We start from the raw sequence: 21,437 nt of genomic DNA, 5'->3' as shown, positions 1-21,437 counted from the left end.
CCATCCTCGAACTACAGTAGTCGTGTAAATATACACGGCTATTGTAGCTCGTTCATTCATTATTTTATTGTTTTCTCGTTCGCTCCTTTTTTTTTCTCTCTTCTCCGTGCTCAACAAACTCAGTTCTCTCTTCATCTTCTTCTTTTTCCTCAGATGCACACAAACACACCCACACACAAACACATCCACGCAAACAAATCAACATAGAGATACATTTGCTCAAAAAAAAAAAAAAAACAGGGATACACAAACACAGATTGCTGCTTGATCAGAACGATCGGTGTTTGATCGGTGCTTGTGGAATGATCGGTGCTTGATTGGATCGGAGCTTGGTGCTTGTGGATCAGAGCTAGGGAGAGTTTTTCAAGGGAGAGTTGATTGAGAGGGAGAGATGGGTAGAGAGAGAGAGAGAGAGAGAGAGAGAGAGAGAGCAACAAACAGAAATGGGTAGAGAGAGAGAGAGAGAGGGCGCGTATATATATCCGGGTAGTTGAGAGAAATAATAAAAAATTTGAAGAAATTGATTATTTAATTAAAAGAGTGATTGAATGGATGAACTGATGTGGATGTTTTGTAAAAATGGATGTGTAAAATAGAAAAAGTAGGTTTTTAGTGTAAAAATAGATGTGTAAAATAGAGGAACTGATGTAGTTGCTCTAATAGTGTATTTTGGTCAATATTTTTCAGTAATAAATATTCAAATGAGACAACCTACTGTATAGGTGCGACTCCGTACATTTTTGTAACTAAAACGATAACTAAATTGAGGCCATTATTAGTTTATATATTTAAATATCAATAAAATAATATTTATTTATATCTCTAAATAAATTTGTATTTTAACATTTTTTTTACTATTACTTAGATATATATCTATTTGATGTTTTCTTTTTCATAAAACTTAATTTCCTGTTTACAACTGGTGTGTGACCGAATTCGGAAATCCACCGATGGTTCCGCAATTTAGTTAGCTTTTGTGAATCCCACAAATCTACCACAGTGCCAACGAATGATGCAAAAAAATTTAGTGGGCTACGCCTACTCGTCCATTCATGGAGTACTGGATGACTTGCAAGAACGAAAATCTTTATTGGAGGGCATGTGTAATGATATCGGCCTAAGCTTCTCTTATGTTTAAGTCAAAATTTCACTTCACTTTAGGTGAAAAGATTACAAATGTAGAAAGAGTAGGTTTTTCTCTTGTACCTTTGCAAATGGGGTCATGTACTCATGTTACTTTTATATAGGCAGCCGCAGCCTAGACCTAGATTGATCGTTGCCTTTATTTTAGTATCCTATTTCCATTATTGAAATTAATTTGTAACGGTCACACAGTTTTGGAATTCATGATTGATGATGCCAAAATTGTCAGTTGGGTCACTTGTCAAATTCGGAGTATTAGACGATCTTGTAGGACCTGCAAACTAAAGGAGGGACTGATCGAAGAGACCATCGGGTTGTGCTCAGTAGGGGAGCTTCCGATACTTAAGTTAGTATCAACTCATATCTTTCTTATATAGATAGTGTTTTGTAGTAATTTTTGACGTACCTTAGCAAATGGACAGATTATCCCTTTTATAGGTGACTTAAGTAGTTGTTGGACATAAATAAGGGTGATTATTACCCTAATTGTAATGTTCTTTGTCTTGATGAGAAAGTTTAAGACCTTTGATGGTCCTTATTGAATGTGCTAAGCGGTTACTCATCTTTCTTTGATGACCCACTAATGACGCAATGATCGTCCATTAAGATGGATGACGTTAATGATTTTTCTAGACTCATCAGTTGCCCCCCCATTCCCAAGTCAGATTTTGTGTTGGTCAGACTTAGGGAATGCTCTTGACTTGTTTAGATTCGGACTTCTTTGTCTTTCCATTAATTTCTTCTTCGGGGATGGTGGTTCTTCTTAGTTTTTGCCTTTTGAAGGTCCTTTTGGATGTTCGAAGGATAATTTCTTGATCTTGTGAGTAAGCTGATTTCTTTGGATGATCATTTTTTATCACTACTGAAGAGCAAGCCGTTTTATTCGAATGACCATTTTGAGTGCCCAATGTTGAAAATGTGGGTCTTTTTGAGTGCCCACTATATCAAGTGGGTCTTTTATGTATATGCTATGTAATTGATGGTCTTTATATGCCACATGGTTAGTGGTCTTTGTGTGCCACATGGTTACGTGGTCTTTGTATGCCCCGTCCATAGTGGTCTTTAGGTGCCACATAGTTACGTGGTCTTTGGGTGCCATGTCCATAGTGGTCTTTGTGTCCCACATGATTAGTTGTCTCTGTATGCCACGTGGTTAGTGATCTTTGTGTGCCACGTGGTTACATGGTCTTTGTATGCCACGTGATTAGTGGTCTTTGTGTGCCACGTGGTTATGTGGTCTTTGTATGCCATATCCATAGTGGTCTTTGGGTGCCACATAGTTACGTGGTCTTTGGGTGCCACGTCCATAGTGGTCTTTGTGTGCCACGTGGTTACGTGGTCTTTGTATGCGACATGATTAGTGGTCTTTGTTGGGTGAAGTTCAATGGCTTCTTTGGACAATGATCACTTGGATTGATTCTTTCTTTGACGATCATTGCTTGAGTTGACTGACAATCGAGTGGATTGGTTTTGTTATTTGTCCATTGGGGCCAACACCTTCTTCCAATGCCTGCAAAATAAAGGAGATATTTTGGTGGAGAAAACACCAGTGGGGTGTTTCCTTGAAACCCTCTGATAATAAAGTCAGAATTATAACTCTAACTAGTGATAATCAAATAATCAATACTTCTTTGGGTTTCTAGAGTTTTTTTTTTTTTTTTTTTGTGAATGATTACTTCTTGAGTAGACCGACGATTGCATGGATCGGTTTTCTAGCTCCTTTGGAAATTATAAAGCCTTAGGTCTCTTTGAGACTATGTCGCTTTTAGGACTCCTTGATGCTATTTTGTTTTTGACCTTCTTGAGGTCATGTTGTTATATGCATCAAATAGCACATACACTTGCCAAATTTTGGTTAAATAAGAACTCTATAGTAGTTCTTATATAAATAATAAGTTACCAATGGCCTAGTTGGGCCTTTTTCTTACTTTCTTGTAATCCTAGAGCTTTACCTCTTTTGTAATTCATGTAGTAGTACATACATTTTTGCATGAAATCTTACTAGGTGCATGGTTTTGAAACCCGGACCGGACCGTACGTTCCGACCAGGTTAACCGTAAACCTCTCCTCATTCCAGTTCTTTTAACCTTAAGAACCTCTTTATGAAGAAAAAGGATGGAACCGTGTGAACCAAGGTCAAACTGCACGGTTCTTAGAACCGTGAACGGTTCTCACGATCATTTTTTTAGCTAACACCAGCATACACTTTGGATTTTTTTTCAGATCTGGCACCAAAGGATTGGTAGGAAAAATAATAATAATAAACAAGGAAGAAGAAGACGACTAAGCAATGGTTGCACCAAGTACTTGAAGCAACAGGGTGCCCACACAAGTCGCCGGTCACGCCCTCATCTTCTGCTGCTGTTTCTGGTCACGCCAAATCTTTTGTTGATGTTTCTCCTTCTTCTTCTTCTTCTTCTTCTTCTTCTTTCTTCTTTTTCCCCTTTCTCTTTTCATTTGTCTGTCTCCACTCTCTCTTTTAGTTTTTGTATTCTTTTTTTATTTGTGTTTCCAAAGCCCCTCCACGTGATTACATTGGCAAGGTAGACAAGTTTCAGCCATTCCTTTTTTTCACCTTACCCAACGTGATGTGACAAATATCTTAACTCTTAAAGTACTTTCAAGTTTCAATTAATATTTACAATTTTTTTAAAGAAAAAAAATCTAATACCACAATTTATCTCATAACTTTTTTACTGTAATTGTGATGCAATAAATAGTAACTAATAAAGAAAAAATAATGAGTTTATATATAAATGATAGGCATTCAAACTCACAATTGTGCCAAAAAATATATATAATTGTATGATTCTAAAATTACTTTCTTTCAAAAGCAGTAGATATAATTGATTATTTTAATTTAAAACTATTAAATAATTTATAATTTTTATTTTACTTAATATAATATAAGTGTCCTTATAATTTGTATATTATTATTTATATCACAAGTTTAACTAATCAACATATAAATAAATACTATATCTACCTTTGCTTAGTATTTGATGTTTCTTATTTGTCTTGTGAAAGTTATGATATAAAAAAATACATTTGAAAAATAGATTTTTATATTTAATTTAATTATGTTAGTTATTTCTTATATTTATATTAATTTAATATAATTATTTATATTTTAATAATTATTAAATTAATTATGATTTTATCACAATTCAACCTTGGTTCGACCTCGGTCTAACCTTAAAAACATTGAACCTTTTTCCTTTTACAGTTCATTGAAAGGTCCGAGTCTGAAAACCATGACTAGGTGTAAATTTTATAGAAGAATATAAAAAAGATAGAAATAAACGTGTTACCTTAGATGACGGCTTTATTTTGCCACACTCCTTGATTTTTTATTGTTAGGATCTTCTTGCCAAGCTTTTCTCTATTAAGATTTTTAAGCTTAACATGATACTTCATGTCTAAGGCCTAGATCGCTTTTGCTTCAATTTTTTGAAGGCTAAAAACTGGGCCACTTTGTTTCCCCCATTCAAACATGAACAATGCAATTCTCGTTTGTTAATGTCTAGAGGAATGTTCTTTCGTGGTTGGAACTTTTGTTTTTTTTTTTTGGGGGGAGGGGGGAGTGCTTTGATGACCATGGTCATTGCTATTCAAAGTAGCAATTTCCTCTTCTCTCTTCTTTAATTGTACACTTCTTTTTCTTTTTTTTTTGAGAAACACACACACACACACACACACACACACATATATATAAGGGAAGGGGGATGAGATAAGAGAATACACTCACACGCCAACACCAAAACTGAATGCCGGCAGTTAGTGCTTTAATTGTACACTTAAGTCACTTCAATAGTGCTAGCTGCATTTTGTTAGGAATTACAATATACAAATATGCAATTGCATGCTATACAATTATGGATGTCATTTGACAAAGTGCATTCTAAAAGTATAATATGATTTGTGAAGACTGAAGCTATTGACTACATGCTTCTTTAAAGTGTTGAAGTTAAAGCTGATATGTCCATTATTTTGGATACTCAAGTGTCCAACGTATATCACAAATGATTTTAAGATAAAAAGAAGTGTTTTGATGTTGTGATAGCATGTGCAATAAGTTGGTAAGATATGAACTAGAGAAACAGTCATGAATATTTTTTAAAAATGGTGTAGCGAATCTTTTATTCTAGACCTCAAGTTTCTCTATTCTGACCTTACTAAATCGTATAAGTAATTAACTTTCAAAATAACAAATTGTTGCAGATATTTAAAGGATAAAATAGGTTGAATCGTTAAATAATGCAATTCATCACGTTCTACTATACTATTATGGTAAAACCATAATGATATTTGATTCCACTTTTTAGTGCCTCAACATGGCATATTTTATAAAGAATTTGACTTCATCTTTCTTACAATCTCAGTAATTATAGAGCTAGACTAAAGGAAAGTATAGGATTTCCTTGGATTTTTTTTTACTGCCTGCCTTAGATTCAATTCGCATTTAGTTGGTAACTTATGCAATGCCTTAAATTTAAGATATATACGTTACACACATCAGAATCAAGTTTTGGAGATTAAGTTAACAAGAGAGAGAGTAAGGTTTAATTACCTGTTTGCCTTAGGACTTTTTCTTGAAATTGAATATCCGAGCCCACCTTTGCAAGGATATTAGAATAGGCATACTTGGCTTGGAACCACTTTGTTCACATGGCAAGTGATTTAGATGTGTGTGTCTGGTACTTTGGGTACCTTTCTAAGCTGATTTTCTTTCAACGAGCTCTTCTTTGGTGGGTTGATATTGGCTTCAAAGCTATTGGGGCTTGACTCCCCATTTGTGATGTCAAAGGAATTTTCATAACCTTTGGTTGTATTACCCTTTTCCACTTAAGAGTTTTTAATATTTTTCTTAGCAGGTTATTCTTGACAATTTCTTAAGAATATAGGTACATCAAGCTAGTCTAGTTACACTAGTGAATACTTTAGTACTTTTACTGTGCAAAGTGTTAGACTTGAAGCAACCTTGTCAAGTAAGAAATTCACAAATAATAATAACCACAAATGTATAAAATTTGTTGGGGCTTAATATTGATTTTTTTATAAATGAAGTGTAATATAGTTTATACCGAGCTCTAAAGTGTAGTGGCTCAGTGAAAGCATGATGCTTTAACATATAAAGACCACTAAAGATTTCATGAAACCATTTGGTGGGATTTATGTATGGAACAATTTAAATTCTCCATTCTCAAAGTGTAATTATACATGGAAAAGTTTAAATAGTAAACTTTGTTCATTCTAGGGTGGAAAATATGAAGATATAAAATTTTATAACTTAGCAACGATGATGGAAGTTATTTCAGAAGAAATGTACTGAAACTAAATATCTTTTATGTATATTGGCATAAATTCTAATGATTTTTGAATTATGAAATTTTACAAACTTGCATTCCTTAAATAACTGGATCCTTTAACTAAAAAATAATGCTATTAGCATATTTTTTAAACCATCTTATATCTAATGATATTGACAACTCTGAAAGTAAAAACATATAATGTTTTATGCATTTAATTGATTGCTCTAAGGAGCATTTATAAAATTAATTTCCATTAGGAAACTAACTATAGAAAGTAAAAACATATAGGAGTATTCACTTACTTTCTTCATCCAGATTTTCTTTAACTTCTTTAACTTCAAAAATCGAAACTGAATAACTTTAGGTTTAATGCCTAAAGTGTTTTTATTTATTTATAAATAAACAGGCAATAAGATTCAAATCCACCTTTTTAGTGGTTAGAATTATGACATACTATAATTCTATTAAGATAATAAATTTCGGTTTCAGTTTTCTCAAATGGTAAAATATGAGATTTCTTACCTTTGACAAGGGTCTTGCAATAAAATTTGACTTCAATTTTCCTATCTTAGCAAGATGCATTAGGAAAGAAAAGTAGTGATATAAAAAGCCATAATGTGTGAACATCAATTAGGATATCATAAACATTTATTTATACAGTAAAGGGACTTAAACGGTTTGTTCTGATTATATTAGGAAATGTAGTAGAACTCTTTTTGATGGCCATAATTAGAATATCAAGGCTATAATGCTTGACTTATATTTAGATTTAATGGAGGGGAGTTTAAAGAGTACATGGTGATATTCCTTAACCGATCTCTTTCCATTCTCTTTTCCCTAACTACCAAATATAATATATCCAAATATAATATACTCCTTGAACGTATATAGTCTGTAGCAATTAAGGTATTCATTACCCTTGCCTTTCACACCTCAAGATCCAAGAATTGGGTTTAGACTTTCTCTCCTTGTTTTAAACTTTATATCATGTTAAAAATTAGGATTCTAAATTTAGGAAGACAATAAAATTTGACTTTTTCCTTTTTAATGCCTTTTAGATGCCATAATTTTGGGAAGGCAATTATGTTTTAATGAAATCTGACTTCACCTTTCATGCAAATTAAAACAATAGGGAAGAGTGAAACCAAGAAAGAAAAGTTCTTTGATGGTAATTTTATTATAGCTTTTGACTTGGGTGGCCGAAAATTACATGACCACCTACAATTATCTCTCTATTTTAAGCAAAAGAATATTTAACATAATAAACTCCTTTGTATGTTTATAAAGCGTTAGAAGAGGTTATTGTGTTTTTAGACTTTTAGGTCATTTAACAACATGTGATAAAACCATTTGACAGGATGAGAAACGACTTGTCTTACCTCAAGACCCAAGAGTTGGGCCATGTCGTTGAGGCCTGTCATGTTCTTCTAAAGTCCGTGTTTGTCTCATGTTCAGTTTAAGCCTTACAGCGAGCCACCTTTGGGTGATTTGATGGAAATTTTGAGGTTTTGTTCTTTGAAGACGAAATTGCTAAATGGGTTTGCTTTATTGGATCTTGAAAAAAAGAAGGCTTAGCCTTTTGATCTCCTCTTCACTGCAAATCCAATTGTATGCTCCATTTCTATTGGATATGGGATCTAGCATCATCGTCTATGAGTTTGAACTGAGTGACCCTTTGTTGTAGGAAGAGCTCAATGGCAAATCGATCCCCACAGACGGCACCAAACTAGTGATGCCAAAATCGTCAATTGGGTCACTCGTCAAATCTGGAGCATTAGACGATCTTGTAGGACCTACAATTTAAAGGAGGGACTGATTAGAGGCTTCTCCACTAGGCACAACCCGGTGGTCTCTTCGATTAGTACCTCTTTTATTTTATAGGTCCTACAAGATCGTCTAATGCTCTAGATTTGATGAGTGACCCAATTGACGATTTTGGCATCATCATTGATCTTTGGTAACTGTCATGAATTAATGAAAATTAAAATGAATTCGAATAGTTACACCTTTCTTTTCAAGTCCAACTAATTGCATGATCATCCATTTTAATAGTCGAGCTTGGGTGCAGATGTTTATGAGGAGGATGGTTGATTAATCATCCATCAACGGGAAATTATTGTTTCGTGGGTAGAGATATATTTATGTTTTTTTTTTGTATTGATTTATTGCAAAGGAAAAAAAAAAAAACCACAGTCTCTAATATTTTTGGCGTGGTGCCATTTTGTTGTATCAAGTCTGCAATAGAAAAAATATAATGCATTGCTTGAAGTTGTGAAATTTAATCTCTTTGGATTAGATTTGAAGTCGTGATGTATGAACGAAAAAATTGAAAATTTCAGTAATTAAGGGGTTGTTTGTTTGTTTTTTTTTTTTTCATCAATTATCACTCATCACCCATCACTTAAAATACCCTAATTTCCCCAACCCCATCCGTTTGGCACTCATCACTCAGTTATGACCATGACTCTGTTTCCAAAAAATAAAAAAAAATAAAATAAACCCAAAAAGTCAAAAGTTGCAGCTGAAATTTCAAAAGTTGTGTGTATTTACAAAAATGTCATCATGACTCTGTTTTCATAACTTGAAAACACCTAAAATGTCTTTTCAGTTTCCATAACTCATCACTTAAAAATCAGAGAATTGAGTGATGGAAACAAAAACTCAAAACATCCCCAAACAAACCATTCAGCCATGGGACCCACATATTTTGAGTTATGGATACTGAAAATCCAAACAGCCCCTAAAGTTTTATACCAACGGGACTTCAAGTTCCTTCTAAAATTTAGTCTCCATTTACTCAATGCAAGGCAAAATTGGCAAATAAAGGTTAAATCAAAGCATGATATTTGATTTGGATGTATTTTTTTTTCTTCTTTTGAGAATTATAGATTATTGTATATAGTATAATTTTATTTTGAATAAATTACAATGCAATGATAAAATCTAATCCACTATAATTCCAACCGACCTATAGATTTTAGTCATTGAGTTTGGGCCGTTTGGTCCATTGTCCTATTTAATGCTTATACTTCAAGTGCAGTGATGGGAACCTTTTAATTAACTCCATAGCTCATCTTCCCAAATGAACTAGTCTTTCCAAAAGAGCTACTCTTCCTAAATGGGTTACTCTTCACGTCAAGCACGAGTAAGCATTCGTGAGCCTAACCTTCATATGTAACCGTCACCCACAGGGACACTGAGCTTACATTACAATGCTTGCATCACCTAAGACTCCTATATTCACACAATGCTAGCAGAAGGATAACTCCCATCTCCTATAAATCAGTTAAGGGATAACTCCCATCTCCTACAAGTTAGCTAAAGGATAACCCCATGTCCCTATTATTCAGTTAAGGTGGTCATCCACAAACCTCTATTTAAACACCGAGACACTCCAATCTTAAGGTACGCAAAAAACACTATTCGAAAACTCCTCTCTCAAAAGTTCACTAAGAGTTTCTAACTTAACCTTCGCAGGGTTTTAGGTCGGCACCATATTGGTGCTCTCTAAGGGTATTTCCATTTTTGCAGGTTCACTATTCTTCACATTTTACTGAAGAATGTGGGTTTGGGCAATAGACCTACTGATGATTTTGAGCATCATCAGTTGGCATCGTTTGTGGGGATTGAGTGATTAGCCATTGCTTTATCCCTGAGACAAAAGGTTGTATGGTCCAAACTCGATCGATAGAATCAGTCAACCTAGGAATTGAAAATCACTCTATTGTCATAGAGAGGCCATTGCAAACGCACTCAGTTGTTACTGAATGACTTACCTAGCAGAATGAAGCCCTTATGCAACATAATTAAGCGTTAAAGGTACAGGTTGAACAATTGCATGAGCAGTAACCTGAAGCCAGTAATCTCCAACAGTGCAGTGATCATCACCATTTAGGGGATGGTCATCATGATGAAGACAAGGCTAAGAGCAATGCTGCCAATAGCCGAACCAGAAAGGAAGATGCACCACCTCGCGGGCCCGAAGCAGGCAACACACAACGGGAGGCTGAGATGAAGGCAATGGATAGAATGGATCTTATGATGAATGCTATGAAGGGACGAATAGCCACACATGATGGTCCGGTACATTGTATTGACTCTCCTTTCATAGCACGAGTCACATCTTGCCCTTTACCGCCTAAGTTCCAGATGCCATCCTTGGAGACTTACGATGGGACGAAAGTCCCACTTGATCTTGAATCTTTCAAAACTCTCATGCACCTCCAAGGCATCCTTGACGAGATAATATGAGATGAAGGCAATGGATAGAATGGATCTTATGATGAATGCTATGAAGGGATGAATAGCCACACATGATGGTCTAGTACATTGTATTGACTCTCCCTTCATAGCACGAGTCACATCTTGCCTTTTACCACCTAAGTTCTAGATGCCATCCTTGGAGACTTACAATGGGATGAAAGTCCCACTTGAACATCTTGAATCTTTCAAAACTCCCATGCACCTCCAAGGCATCCCTGACGAGATAATATGTTGAGCCTTTCATACCACTTTGAAAGGGTCAGCATGAGTTTGGTTCAGCAAGATCACGCCAAACTCTATATCAACCTTCAAGGAGTTGAGTTGGCACATCGGACAACAACGTGAACCCCTACAGGTGAAACTCCATTCAAATAGATGAACTTCCAAGTGCCTTATAGGCATATCGGATGACAACACGAACCCCTACAGGTGAAACTCCATTCAAACTTGTGTTTGGAACCAAAGCGGTGATACCAGTAGAGGTAGGACTTACAAGCTTCAAAGTGGATCACTCAAATGAAAAGAAGAATGACAAAGAGCTGGGTCTCAAATTTGACTTTCTAGACAAAGTAAGAATAGGTGTTGAACAAAGGCTAGCTTGGTATCAAAACCTCATGGACAGGCATTACAATAAATGGCCGAACCCAAGACACTTAGACATAGGTAAGTTATTTTTTAGAAGGGTAACGCTCGCCACTAGGGACTTGGCACAAGGAAAGCTAGCCCTGAATTAGGAAGGACTTTACAAGGACGTCGGCTACTTCAAGAGAGATACTTACCACCAAGGGACACTTGACGGAAAAAAGCTACCTCACCTTTGGAACGCTGAGCATTTGAAGAAGTACCACTAGTGGTTCGACTCCTACAACTATGTTTACATTTACTTTGCTTGCATTTCCTTTCCATACATTGCTTATATCTATCATGTTTTGATGTAAGTTACAGTTTAATGTTATTTGCTTATTTGAGACTTAACTTATTTTCCTATAATTTTTTGAATAGAAGCATTTTCTCCACTTGTGATGCATTGAGTGGAAGAAAGCGAATGCCCAATATAGCCTACCCTTCTACAAAGTCACCAAGGTGACGAACAATCAGCTCAAGCAGCTATCCTCCAAGTAGCCAAGGTGACGAATGATCCAAAGGATCCTCCATAGACGATCAACTCAAGTAGCGATCCTATAACGAAGTCTCCAAGGTGACAAATGAAAAGCGCAAGTAGCGATCCTCCAAGTCACCAAGGTGACGAATGATCCAAGGGATCCTCCATAGATGATTGACTAAAGTAGAAATGGAAAACATGGAATGGGGGGCAATAGACGAGGAATATTTGTACAACACATTGACTTAAGACTAGTCGTCTGACTAAATCTAGGTAATCAAATGATAGGTACATTAGCTGTTTGACAACCCAATTGAACTAACAACTAAGAGTCATCAAGCGCTATCGAAGAAAATCGCCTAAAGGTGGATATCTGACCAAAGTCCCCTACGGGTAAACGGTCTAAAGCAAAGTCGCCTAAGGATGAATGCATTAACAAAGTCATCTACAGGTGGACAATCCAACATCACCCAAGGATGGACACATGACCAAAGTCGCCTACGGGTGGATAGTCTAATTGTAGAGTTACCCCAAGAAGGAAGGACAACAAACAAAATCACCTAAGGGTGGACGGATTAAACATAAAGTTGCCTAAGGGTGGATGCATGACCAAAGTCACCTACGGGTGAATGGTCCAACATCTCCTAAGGGTGGACACATGACCAAAATTGCCTACGGGTGGTCTAAACATAAAAGTCGCTCAAGGGTAGACGCATGACCAAAGTCGCCTATGGGGGATAGTCTAATGCAAAGTTGCCTAAGCGTGGATGCATGACCAAATTCGCCTACGGGTAGACGATATAAAGCAAAGTCGCCTAAGGGTGGATGCATGACTAAAGATAGCGGTGGCAATTTGTGTTCACGTGTCGGGTTCGTGTCGTGTCGACTCATAAGTATTCTACTATATAGGTCAACCCTAACCCGACAGGTTTATTAAACAGGTCAGGATTCCTCAACCCTAACACAACCCATTTATTAAATGAGATAGTCGTGTCGACTTGTTTATTAGATTTTATCAAAATGAAAAAAAAAAACTAATTTTTGTATTAACCAAATTGATATGAATTATGAAAAACCAAACAAATAAATATTTTTAATATAAAATTCAGAAATAACGAGTTACTGTATCACAAATAATCATTCAAAACTGAAGCATTTCTCAATATCATAAGTAATCAATCATAATATGTCAAAGAAAATAAACCACAACAACTAATAAGTTTATATACCTAGGGTTTGAAGGATATATTGGTAAAATGTCATTTAATTAAATGAGTCAAACAGGTTAAACGGGCTTCATGTGATGGACATTAGCCCAATTCGTTTATTAAACGGGTTAGTCATGTCAACCCCAATATGACACGAATACATTAAGCCTCAACCTATAACCTACTAATTTCGTATCGTGTCGAGTTGGGTTTCGTTTGCAGGTCGTGTCCAATTTTGCCACCCCTAACTAAAGTCACCTACGGGTGGATAGTCCAACGTCGCCCAAGGTGGACACATAACCAAAGTTGCCTACGAGTGGAACCCTAAGAGGGAAGTACAACAAACAAAGTCACCTAAGGGTGGACAGACGACCAAAGTCGCCTATGGGTGGATGGTCTAAACATAAAGTCGCCTAAGGGTGGATGCATGACCAAAGTCGCCTACGAGTGGATGGTCCAACATTGCCTAAGGGTGGACACATGACCAACATCGCCTATAGGTGAACGGTCTAAACGTAAAGTCACCCTAAGAGGGAAACAAAGATCAAAGTCGCCTACAGGTGAACGGATGACCAAAGTCTTCTATGGAAGGATGGTCCAATGTAAAGTCATCCTCACAGGAGAAGGACAAAAAACTAAGTCATCCTACCTATAGATTGGATGGACAACCCAAGTGGTCCAACGTAGTCCCAATTCGGACAAGTAGAAATCAAACTACCCCTAAGTGTTAAAAAAGGACGAGTAACAAAGGACGACTTAAGGTGCGTTCCTTTAATTTTACTTGGCTTATTTCTACAATATATGCTAGTCCTAGGTTAGCAGAAAGACAGATTTTATGGAGTAATCTTAAAACTGTTGCCAACCTTCACAATCTCCCTTGGCTCATGTTAGGAGACTTCAATGAAGTGTTATGTGGGGATGATAAATTTGGAGGGAATAATATAAATAGAAACAGAGCGTTGGAGTTCAAAGAGTGTCTAGATGAGTGTAATATGTTGGATTTGGGCTTTGCTGGCCCAAAATACACATGGACGAACGGTAGGCCCATCTCAGCACTTATCTTAGAAAGAATTGACAGGTGCTTTGCTAACCCAACCTATAGAACTCTCTATTCAGAGGCTACTGTGACCCACCTCCCCAAAACTTTTTAAGATCATTGCCCAGTTTTACTCGAGCTCTGTAGGCCCATGATACACCACCTAGATAAGCCATTTCAATTCCAAACAATGTGGCTCCTCCACCCTAGCTTCCCCAAAGTTGTTCTGGAAGCATGGCCTGAAGAGAGAGAGCTACAGACGGCCATCTCAGATTTTGCAAATAAGGCTAAGAAATGGAATGCAGAGGTGTTTGGATAGGAAAAGGAGAGTCCTAGCAAGACTGAATTGTACTAAAAAAGCCTTAGCCAATAATCCCAGTGGTTTTCTATTGGCTTTGGAGGAAAAATTAATTGAGGAATACTCTCTGATTCTGCTTCCAGAAGAGGAATTCTAGGCACTGAAATCTAGACTAAATGTGGCCACCTTCAGAGACCGCAACACATCCTTCTTCCATGTGTCTGCTGTAATGAGGCGTCATAGAAACAAAATTAGGTGCATCAAGAATTCTGTTGGAATTTGGTAAATCGATGAAAATGAGATTAAGGAACATATCAGGATAGGCTTCAAGGACTTGTACACTATGGAGCTATGCTCGGCTCCAGTGTCTTTTGATGTTTCAGAATTTGCCTGCTGCCACCTTTAGGATGAGGAGAGTGCTAGGATCAACAAAAATGTAACGGAGGAGGAGATAAGATCTAGCTTGTGGTCTCTCAAGGCATTTAAGACCCCAGGCCCTGATGGATTACACTATGGTTTTTTCTAGCATTTTTGGGCGAATGTTAAAAACTCAGTCTGCTCTGAAATAAAGGAAGTATTCACTCAAGGAGTTGTGCCAAAGTATCTCAATGAAAACTTGATCACATTAATCCCAAAATGCCAAAACCCAGAGTCCTTGAGTAACTTCAGGCCCATCAGTTTATGCAACTCGGTGTACAAAATCATTTCAAAAATCCTTGTTGCCCATATAAGACCTTTTCTCGGCAAACTTATCTCCCCAGCTCAAACTGCCTTTGTGCCAGGGTGAAGAGGTGTTGATAATGCCCTTATTGCACAGGAATTGTTTCACACGCTGGATAATAAAAAGGGAAGAGTGGGTTACATGGCTGTGAAGTTGGACTTGGAGAAGGCATATGATAGGTTAGAATGGAGTTTTATCCATAAAGTGCTGCAAGCTTTCCATTTTTCTCTTAAGCTTATAAAGATCATTATAAGCTGCGTAGCATCCTTAAAAATAGCAATCCTAGTCAACGGGGGAACTCTAGAACCTTTTGAACCTTCTAGGGGCATCGGACAGGGGGATCCCTTGTCGCCGTACATTTTTATTATGTGTATGGAATACCTAAGTCATCTTATTAAGCAGAAGTGTGTGGCTGGGTCTTGGGTACCATTGAGAGCATCCCGAGGCAATTTGGGCATTTCGCACCTTCTCTTTGCAGACAACATCATTTTGTTTAACATAATTGAGATTTCAACGTGCTATGCCATGGTAGAAGTCCTTGAGAAGTTTTGTTCCAAATCTAGACAAAAAATCAGCATGGATAAATCTCGTATATACTTCTCAGCCAATGTAAAAGAGGAAGTATGCGAGATGCTAGGCATCCAGGCAACTTGAAACATTGGGAAATACCTCGGTTTCCCTATAAACCATAGAGGAGCAAGTACAAGGCAGTATAACTTCATTGTTGAAAGGTTGATGAATAAACTTGTGGGTTGGAAGGCGAAGTTTCTATCTTTTGCAAGGCAAGCTATCCTACTTAAATCTGCCATGTCAGCCATTCCCAACCACGTGATGCAAGGGGTGGCTCTCCCTATGCACGTTTGCGATAAGTTGGACAAGATAAATAGAGACTTCTTATGGGGGGTCTACCAGTGAGAAGAGGAAAATGCACCTTGTGAGCTGGAACAAAATTGTGAAGCCCAACAAAGAAGGGGGACTCGGAATACAAGCAGCTAGAGCCAAAAATATAACCTTTCTTGCTAAACCGAATTGGAGATTGTACTAGGACCAAGAAGCACTTGGGCTAGAGTAATTCTAAAGAAATATTGCTCTACCTCGAGAGCAAGATCTAGGGACCCGAACAAACTTTTTTCATCCTCTAATTGGAAGCCAATTAAACTGGGCTTCCCTATTTTCCTAAAAGGAGTCTATTGGGGAGTTGGGAATGGTTCAAGGATCCAGGTTTGGTTGGATAGTTGGACAAAAAGGTGAATCTCTATGGGAAATGATTGAAGGCCCCCTAAGCCAGGAAGACTATATGCTGATTGTGGAAGATATCCGTAGGGAATATAGTTGGAATAGGGAGCTTTTATCCTTTGATCATCCTGAAATCATCAAGGATAAAATTAAAGCAATCCCAATCCAAAACTAAGGCCATAGAAAGGACACCATCATGTGGAAGTATACAAAAGATGGAGAGTTCTCAACTAAATCAGCTTATCTTTTATCTATCAAGGGAGAAAGCCCAAGCCCAATCTTTAATGGAACATGGATATGGAAGCTTGACATCTTACCAAAGATTACTACCTTCTTATGGCTATGTCTGCATAATAGCGTCCCTGTAAGAGATGTCCTAGCTTCTAGGGGCATCATGTGTGATAGAATCTGCCCTCTATGTAAATCTCAAGAAGAAACAATTTGTCACCTTCTCAAAGATTGTGAACTAGCCCGAGATTGCTAGAGGAAGATTGAGGTTCCCCTTGTCCTAGTCTGCACCTTCTCAGGAAATCTTGAGGAATGGCTACAAGCCAACTGTTTAAGTGAGGTGGGGCACAAAATAGCCAACCCGCGGAGCACATTGTTCTTGTTCACCATATGGTCCCTTTGGAAGAATAGAAATAGTAGTGTTTTTAAAAATGCTATCCCTAATCCCTTTCTTCATAAAATCTGCTTGAGTCAAGCTTTTGAATACTACTTTTATGTGAGAAATTCTAAGCTCACAGCTCTGAAAATAATTATCCCAGTTAGATGGATCAAACCTTTGGAGGGTTGACATAAACTCAACACTGATGGTGTGTCATTTGGGAACCCAGGTAAGGCTAGGGGTGGGGGAATTATTAAAGACAACCAAGGTACTTGGATTAGAGGTTTTTCGAGATCCATTAGCTTCACTACTAGCATCATTGTTGAGCTATGGGCATTGAGAGATGGGCTGAACTTATCCATTCAGCTGGGAATACAGCAGATAGAAAGAACTTAATGCCAAGGTGATTGTGAATTTGCTTAACTTCAATAACAATCCTAACATAGCCTATTCCCCTCTCTTATCCGATTGCAGGTTACTCCTAGCCAAGTTTCCACAAGTCAGAGTGGCTCACGTGTTTAGCGAAGTGAACAAATGCACTGATCTTTTGGCAAAGAAGGGCTGCTCGATGCAGGAAGATTTTTCTATTTTTGATCACCTCCTTCATTCTAACTTTGACTCTATTTTAACTATGGATTGTAATGGGCTCTACTACTATAGATTGGGAACTACCAACTTGACTAGGGATGACAATTTTGCCCCGCCCCTCCTCACTTAACCCACCCCACGCGGGTTTTCCCTGCCCTGCAAAGGTGGTGGGGTAAGGATGTGGCAAGATTTTAGCCCCGCACCTTGAGGCGGGGCGGGGATGAGTTTAGACTTTTTAGACCCGACCCGCCCTGCCCCGTCCTACATTGCTAAGGGTTATAATTGTAAATTTTTCATACCCTAAAACCCTAATATTTAAACAAACATATCAATATTAACTTATTTTATTCTATCTAATGTGATTCTCTACCTTTATTTTGTTATGTGTTACACTATGAGGTTTTTATCTTTATTTTTATTTTTTGTGATTGTCTTGTTAAACACTTGGATATATTATTCAGTTTTTTCTAAAAATTAATTTGATTTGATGGGATAAATTTAGTTGTAATTCAAGTATATTTTATTAATGAAATAGGTTTCATTAAAAAAATTGTACTAGTTGTAAGACAAATTAACAAAAAGTAGAGTTTTACGGGATGAGGAAGGACTTCATGGCTCCAAGGGGCGGGGATGGGATGAGAAAGTTTTCCCATCATGCAGGGTGGGGAAGGGATGGGGCAAAACAAAACCATGCAGAGCAGGGACAAAGACCACATCCTTCAACCCCGCCTCGCCCCATCCCATTGCCATCCCTAAACTTAGCTACTATACTAAACTAGTTTGTGTTTTGTTTTAATAATATTACTTCCTTTTAACCCAAAAAAAAAAAAACACTTATTCTTGGGGGTGAATTTCACGGGTATTTTTGGAAGCTCATTTTATTAGTTTTTCCTTCTCGGTTTTCTCTTTATTTTAGAGAGAAATTTTTTTAGTGGGCCTGAAGAGAAAACACTTTAATACTATAATTTATTTTCCTTCTTTTTCACTCAACTAAACATGATCTAAAAAAAATTTCTCTTCCTATTTTTTCTTCAAAGTTTTTTATTGATCTTATTTCACCGCAAAACAAACATACCTAAGAACAGTACCTAAAAGTATTTCCAAGTCGTGGTAAATGGTTGCTTGGTCTCGAAGAGAAGAGGAGAAGTTTTATCCTCAACAGTCAATAGTCAGAAAGCATAAACTGATAAAGTCTGATCAGAAACTCCATTTCCCTTTCCTTATACCGAATTTCAACCCCCTTTATCCTCCTCATCTTTCTCTTCAAAAACTCAGACAAATTAAAGCGATAAAAACTCAAGCTTGAATCTCATTTTCTAAAATCCCAATCATGAAACTCAGACTTAGGTCCCTCGAATCCAAACAAACCATAAAAATCGAACTCCCAAATCCCTCTTCTACGCTTCAACAACTCAAACAAACCCTCTCCCAATCACTCTCCTCTTCCTCCTCCTCTTCTCTTCATTTCTCCCTAAACCGCAAAGACGAGCTCCACGCGTCATCTCCTGAAGCCACTCTCCAATCCCTCGGTATTACCTCCGGTGACCTTATCTTCTTCACCCATAACCCCACTGCCTTCTCTTCCCAATCCCAATCCCAATCCCAAACCCTAATCCCCAATTCCTCCTCGTCCGTACAGCAACAACCTCCAAACCCTAATTCCCCAAATCAAAACATGTCTGAAAAGGCTGAAATTACTCCCTCAGATCAAGAAACCCCAGAGCACGAAATCTCAGATCCTGAGACTGATGTTGATATGAGTGATTCAACAACAGCGAATCTTCTTCAGGAAGACGACGAAGAAACCCTAGGAGGAGAAATTTCTGGGTCTGGGTCTGGACCTTCTGGTGCTGAAACCATGGAATTGGATGATGGGTCTTCGGTTTTGTCTGGCAAGAAGTGTTTTGAGCATTATTTTCTGAGAAGGGTATTGAGGGAAGAGTTGGGTGGTGGCGATGGTAGTGATCACAAGCTCATGGTGATTGCGATTCATGCGGTTCTTTTGGAGTCTGGTTTTGTCGGGTTCGATTCTGTTTCAGGTATGCGGGTTGATGGGTTTCATCTCCGGGATGTGTGGCCTTCAAAAGCTTTCTCCATGTCGCTTTGCTATACTCTGCCTGAGCTTTTAGGTATTGTTAATGTTAATGGTAATGGTTATAATGTACCTGAAAGTATTGTTTTGAAGTTTCAGAATGTGGGTCATTGTATTAATATTTATGGGTCTTTGGCTAAAGGTGGGTCGGGGTTGCACCGTGTGTGTTTGAATGAAAATAGGTTTGTGCCGGCTTTAGAATCAGTGTGGGTGGTGAATGGTGAATCCAATGAAGAAATTGAAAATCAAGATGGGTTTCTTGAAACTGAGGTTTTTGAATTTTGGAAAATTGTTAAAGATGGGATTGCATTGCCACTTTTGATTGACCTTTGTGAAAAGGCTGGTTTGGAGCCCCCACCGTGTTTTATGCGTCTCCCAACAGAGCTTAAATTGAAGATTTTTGAGTCTCTTCCTGGTGTTGATCTTGCCAAGGTGGGATGTGTGTGTTCTGATTTGCGATATTTGTCTTCTGCTAATGAGTTGTGGAAACAGAAGTTTGAGGAGGAGTTTGAAAATGGGAGAGTAGCAAAGAGGGTGTTTAATTGGAAGGAAGCGTTTCAATCATTTTGGGACCGCAAGAAGAAGAGGAAGAGGGAACTTAGACAATGGTGCCAAGGGTTTTCTCATGTCCCGGTGATGAGGAACCGTATGCTCCCTGCCGTGTTGTTACGTGGACAGCATGACCACATGCCATGTTTTTCTGTCCCTTCTCCCTTTAGACAAGTTGAAAGGTTTCGAGTGCCATGGAACGTTCCCCATTGTACTTTTGAAGGATCCGATGATTAGTCCGGTGACTCAAAGTTTCTAGCATCATGGTCTAGTGCTGGGAGTAAATCCCTTAGGAGGTATCATAAAGTCATAGATTATGTGTATATATAAATAAGTCTGATGCTGGCCTACTACTACAATTAAGGTTTGAATACTCGCAGAACTAAAGTATCCTTTGAAAGTTTCAGTTGATTTTGGTGTTTATAGGGAAAGACTCAAATTCCCGTTATTATAACTGGTGTGCATGACTTTGGAAGAATTTTTGTTGAGTTTCTTAATATTGGTATTTTTATGTGTAGAGTTTGGTTATAATATAGAGCTACAATATTTGTTGATTTTTTTAGCATAATTTTCTTGTTGATAATTATTTGAGGTGACATGACGTGATTTTGATGCATGGAAATTTTAGTTTGATTTTGAGTGAATGATTATGCATTCTGATGTTCTTCAGTCAATAGTCCACAATAAAGTAGTTTTCTGAATAATGCTAACTAGGGAGTTGGATTTGTGGCATTCAATCTTCATGCCTTTTTATTACTGGTGTATTTTGGGCATTATCTTCTTGGTTAAACTTAATCTGCACGTTTCCTTGGCTGGGACTTTCTCTATAGTCCTTAATTGCTGAAACTTGTATCTTAAAACTGATTTCACACTCTTAGTCCACTTTATGTATACAAATCATTGTGAATTGAATACATGATTAAAATAACTGATGTGCGTGCTTGTGCTTATTGGTTGAGTTGGAGTAAAATAGAAGGGCGTGGTTGAATATTATCCTGTTAGATGATAATGACTTTCTGAATTGCTGACTTATTGGTGTGAAGTCATGGTTGAATGGAAGGAAGGACATGCATGCCTCATCAATATTTTCTATTCTCTCTTTGGACTCGTAGTTAACTCGCCGCTGTTACAGTTCAAAGATATAACTTGTTGCAGTTATGGTTAGAAAATGGTTACGAAACTTGAAGAAGGAGGTGAAGTCCAGGAAGCTTGGCAAAGTGATGTAGACAAAATGACTGTAAAAGAACTAGCTTGAGGGGATGAGTGAGGTGTTTCCTAGTGA

At 37.5% G+C, this 21,437-nt stretch overlaps 1 protein-coding gene across 1 annotated transcript; it reads left to right on the top strand.

The window, feature by feature from the left end:
- The first annotated feature begins 18,605 nt into the window (after positions 1–18,605).
- Positions 18,606–20,738, top strand: LOC142643383 (F-box protein SKIP22-like). The gene has a single exon (XM_075817993.1). It carries the CDS (start codon positions 18,845–18,847, stop codon positions 20,390–20,392), a length of 1,548 nt encoding a protein of 515 aa, XP_075674108.1. The 5' UTR covers positions 18,606–18,844; the 3' UTR covers positions 20,393–20,738.
- Positions 20,739–21,437: the final 699 nt, after the last annotated feature.

Source organism: Castanea sativa, chromosome 7 (genome assembly GCF_040712315.1).
Source record: "Castanea sativa cultivar Marrone di Chiusa Pesio chromosome 7, ASM4071231v1".
Classification (NCBI taxonomy): Eukaryota; Viridiplantae; Streptophyta; class Magnoliopsida; order Fagales; family Fagaceae; genus Castanea; species Castanea sativa.
The sequence above is the reverse complement of the archived record's forward strand: the minus strand, read 5'-3'. Positions and strand labels throughout refer to the sequence as shown.

Bases quoted from the DNA above. Each gene is read 5' to 3' on its own strand.
- LOC142643383 (XM_075817993.1), top strand. From the start codon at position 18,845: ATGAAACTCAGACTTAGGTCCCTCGAATCCAAACAAACCATAAAAATC.